This window comes from Mus caroli, chromosome 1 (genome assembly GCF_900094665.2).
Source record: "Mus caroli chromosome 1, CAROLI_EIJ_v1.1, whole genome shotgun sequence".
NCBI lineage: Eukaryota > Metazoa > Chordata > Mammalia > Rodentia > Muridae > Mus > Mus caroli.
In genome coordinates this window covers 47,119,478-47,124,533 of record NC_034570.1, presented here as the reverse complement: position 1 = coordinate 47,124,533, position 5,056 = coordinate 47,119,478, and the positions used below count along the sequence as shown (strand labels likewise).

The following is a 5,056-nucleotide window of genomic DNA, read 5'->3' as shown; positions in this document are numbered from 1 at the left end:
TCTTTCTTTCTTTCTTTCTTTCTTTCTTTCTTTCTTTCTTTCTTTCTTCCTTCCTTCCTTCCTTCCTTCCTTCCTTCCTTCCTTCCTTCCTTTCTTCCTTTCTTTCTTTCTTTCTTTCTTTCTTTCTTTTATTTCCTTTTTCTCTTTTTTTTCACCATGTATTCTAACATTGAACATCAGAAAGGAGTGAAAATTTTAAATTCTCATAGAAAGGTGTCAAGCTCTAACATATATTTAACCATCAAGTAAAAGTTTGAAAACATAAGTGGTTAAAGCTCCTTCTGCTTGAGAAGTTATCTTTAGATACTGGCCTATTCAGAGTATTTAAAAAGTATTCAGGACTTTAAATCCCTTATTCTTCACATGTAGCCTGGGTGGAGAGGCAGAGGGTTTTGCCAACCTTATCCACCCGCCTCTGCTTCAACGAGAGCCATGTCTCCCTCTTCTCTTGTTGTATTGAGTTTTAAAATAAGACCCACTTTAAGAAAAAAGTTTAAAGAGTCTGTAATTTTAAAAGTTTGACAACTGATGATGTTGAAAGTCTAGGTGTACCTGCATTTACTGTATCAATCAATAAAGTATATATAGTATAATAATTAAACACGGCTGAGAAGAAGATAATCTACACAGATTATTGACACTCTCCATTGAAATGGTGAGAGATAGCATCTTATCTAGACCTTCCTGAGTTTTCCTATCTTGACTGTCAGCATCCCCCTTCCTTGCTTTGTATCAAGCTTTTTATAGATAGGTCTATTAGCAGTGAAGTGAATGTTCTCCTGCAGCTCTGTCTCACAGCTTTTCAGGAAAGTAGTTTGTAATGTGACTTAAAGTGTCTCAAAAAAAATTGGCTGTGCATTCACTTCTAGGACCAGCATGAACAGAATCAGGAACAGACTTTTAGAAAAAAAATCACAGTGTCATTAATAATGGTGGGAAAGAGTAACTTAGACAGTGGAAAATTAGCATAGTTATTCATTATGGTATATTCATTTTTTAACTATAAAGATAACTGAGAAGAAAGTGAAAATGAGTTCTTAAAAGTTACCTTCTGTGTTTCTGTTGGCCAAGATCCCAGCAGTGGAGGAATGGGTAGGGAGGTAGTTGTAGAAATGCATTCAGTCATGAGTAACCAGGGAAGGGAAGAATATATGTCTGCAGGTGTAGTGCAAACATCTACCAGTCCCTCAATCCTGAGGCCACTCTTTCCAGCTGGGATTATGCCCATTCCATCAAGGGACACTTACCAGGTATGTGAATTGAGAATTGCCTGTGTCAGAGGTTTAAGCCCCATTGTGTAACACTTTAACTTAGCAAATGCACTAGGAGTTTAACACTGTTAGGGATCATTTGTCTCTGGTCCTTTCGAGGATGACAGCAAAAGAAAATATTCTGAAATGCTAAGTTTTGCTTACAGTGATACTTATGTCTTAGAATAGAAAAATATCCAAATATAATACTATCAAAAACACACCACTGTTTAAAAGATAACAGTAATATGTTTGTTAATTTTATTAATGTAGGATAATTGTGTTATAATGTCGTGCAAAATAATTAGGACAGAAATTGATATTTGTTTCATCTTAAGCATGTATAGAGAAATTGATAGAAAATTTAAACTGAGAATTATTCATTAGGTAATTATGTTATATGAAGTTTTGTATCATTTTCAATCAATTTACATATGTCAACCTAAGCTATTTAATTTAACAGAGGAGGGAAAGATGAAGAAAATCTGATTAGAGGTAGTTGCCCAATTTCTTCTTTATAATTCCCTGTGTTTCCAGATATTCTATAATATATATGAGTTATTTTTGTAATAAAAATACAGTGAACACTGAAATAGTTCCAAAAAATGCATTTTCTCAGCCATCATGCCTAGACACAGTGAGTCCCAGGTGGAGACCATCAAGTCAGGCTGGTTGGTTAACAGGTGTAGAAGTAGAAGCAAGTGGAGAGACCATGTAGAACTACTCATGATCCTTCCCACAGCAGGCAGTGTTTTTATGACATAATTTCTCTGTACTCATTGAAGATGCAAGTAGGTAGCTACTGGAAGAGAAACAATCTGGAGAGTTGAAAGAACTGGAACACTGGATGTTTTAGTCAATATTTTAAGTATGAGGGAATATTTTTTTCTGCCTTTAGTGTTGCTAGAAAATGTGGGAGAAGAACTGGACCCGATTCTAGAGCCGCTTTTGTTGAAGCAGACCTTCAAGCAGGGTGGGAGCACATGCATTCGGCTTGGAGACTCCACAATTGAGTATGCTCCTGACTTCCGCTTCTACATCACAACTAAGCTGAGGAACCCGCACTATCTCCCAGAGACGTCAGTGAAGGCCAGTACCTAAGCTTCCTTATCACATCTCCTGATCTCTGATCATATTTTCTTAGTCAGACATAAGAGGACCAGGTCTTCCTAAGACAGCTGAAATTTGTCCTCTCTACTTCCTGAAATTATGTGCTGTGAAGAATGGCCAGCGGAATTTTTTTTCAAAATTTTATTAGGTATTTTCTTCATTTACATTTCAAATGCTATCCCAAAAGTCCCCTATACCCTCCCTCCCCCCAGTCCCCCTACCCACCCACTCCCACTTCTTGGCCCTGGTTTTCCCCTGTACTAGGGCATATAAAGTTTGCAATAGCAAGGAGCCTCTCATCTCATTGATGGACGACTAGGCCATACTCTGCTACATATGCAACTAAAGACACAGCTCTAGGGGATACTGGTTAGTTCATATTGTTATTCCTCCTATAGGGTTGCAGAACCCTTTAGCTCCTTGAGTACTTACTCTAGCTCCTCCATTGAGGGTCCTGTGTTCCATAAAATAGCTGACTGTGAGTAACGACTTCTGTATTTTCCAGGCACTGGCATAGCCTCACAAGACACAGCTATATCAGGGTCCTTTCAGCAAAATCATGCTGGCATATGCCATAGTGTCTGTGTTTGGTGGCTGATTATGGGATGGATCTTGGGTGGGGCCGTCTCTGGATGGTCCATCCTTTTGTCTTAGCTAAAAACTTTGTCTCTGTAACTCCTTCAATGGGTATTTTGTTCCCTATTCTAAGGAAGTATGAAGTATCCACACTTTGGTCTTCCTTCTTCTTGAGTTTCATGTGTTTTGCAAATTGTATCTTGGGAATTCAAAGATTCTGGGCTAAATTCCACTTATCAGTTAGTGCATGTTCTTTTGTTATTGGGTTACCTCATTCAGAAAGATATCCTCCAGACATATCCATTGGCTTAAGAATTTCATAAATTCATTGTTTTTAATAGCTGAGTAGTACTCCATTGTGTAAATGTACATTTTCTGTATCCATTCCTCTGTTGAGGGACATCTGGGTTCTTTCCAGCTTCTGGCTATTATAAATAAGGCTGATATGAACATAGTGGAGCATGTGTCCTTATTACCAGTTGGAACATCTTCTGGGTATATGCCCAGGAGAGGTATTGCTGGATNNTCNGGTAGTACTATGTCNAATTTTCTGAGGAACNGNCAGACTGATTTCCAGAGTGGTTGTACNAGCTTGCAATCCCACCANCAATGGAGGAGTGTTCCTCTTTCTCCACATCCTCGCCAGCATCTGCTGTCACCTGAATTTTTGATCTTAACCATTCTGACTGGTGTGAGGTGGAAACTCAGTGTTGTTTTGATTTGCATTTTCCTGATGATTAAGGATGTTGAAGATATTTTCAAGTGCTTCTCAGCCCTTCGGTATTCCTCAGTTGAGAATTCTTTGTTTAGCTCTGTACCCCACTTTTTTTAATGGGGTTATTTGATTTTCTGGAGTACATCTTCTTGATCTGTTTGTATATATTGGATATTAGTCCCCTATCAGATTTAGGATTAGTAAAAATCATTTCCCAATCTGTTGGGGCCACCAGAATTTAATCTGCACAATCATCCTTGGATGATTTTACAGGTGTCATGTGCCAACATTCTTGCTTTGTAGTAGATGATAATATGCTCCTTATTGGAGTGGACACTTGGAAACAGGACTCCATCCTTTCTCAGAGGAAGGCTGCTGCTGCTTTCTGATTTTGCAAAATTATTCAAAAGAATGATCAGTATTGTTTTTTTTTAATACCACAAATTCCTTTAAAGGATAGAGTTAACATTTTATGCAAAGATTAAAATGGCTGTAACATTGATCTAAGGCTGGCCACCTGGAGTTAGGGGCTTTACCATAGCCTATTTTAATCCCCTTATTCTCTTCCCTGGTTGTCACTCAATGTTTGAGACTGAGTGTAACATTTATTTACTACATCATTCTGATCTGTTAAACTACATATAGAAAAAAAAAATTCTGTCCAATATGCGTAGATCCTTTTTATTGAGAATACTTAAAACGGGCACCTCCCCTGAAAGGCAGATGGCAGATGATGTTGGGACAATTATTCCATCCATGATAGGTGAGCATGATACCTGTTGTCAAGTGCTTCACACTGTGCACACAGCAGTGTTTGCAGAGGGATTGTAATGTGTGGGCCATGAAAAGTAGGCATGGTGGTGGCCACACTGTGTCCTGGACTGATGAACATAGCTATGGGGTCTAGATGGTTGTATGTGATGGTCCAGCTCGGTTTTGAAAACATAATGGAAATGCTGTGGCCACTGTTTTAAATTAGCTAAACATACTGTTATTTAGGCACTCAAAAGAAAACCCCAAACAAACAAACAAACAAACAAAAAAGAAAACAAACAAACAAACCAAACCCACCAGGTATCCTCATTAGGAAAGAGACTAACACAGTTAAGGGTCTGGATTTGAACCACTGCTCTATCACAGATGTGGCCTTGCTGTTCCATGTCCCTGTGAATTAGACCCTTCATGTGTAAATGATCATTATAAAAGTTACTATGGAGGGCATTATCCTGAGTGAGGTGACCCAATCAAAAAAGAACTCAAATGATATGTACTCACTGATAAGTGGATATTAGCCCAGAAACTTAGAATACCCAAGATATAAGTTACAATTTGCAAAACACATGAAACTCAAGAAGAACGAAGACCAAAGTGTGAACACTTTGCCCCTTCTTAGAATTGGGAACAA

At 38.3% G+C, this 5,056-nt stretch overlaps 1 protein-coding gene across 1 annotated transcript in view; it reads left to right on the top strand.

The window, feature by feature from the left end:
• Window positions 1-5,056, top strand: part of LOC110295232 (dynein heavy chain 7, axonemal-like) — a 151,034-nt gene that overhangs the window by 103,814 nt on the left and 42,164 nt on the right. The window contains exon 18 of the mRNA XM_029475280.1: window positions 2,149-2,339. Coding sequence (XP_029331140.1) covers window positions 2,149-2,339 — 191 coding nt within the window. The remainder of the gene's footprint in view (window positions 1-2,148; window positions 2,340-5,056) is intronic.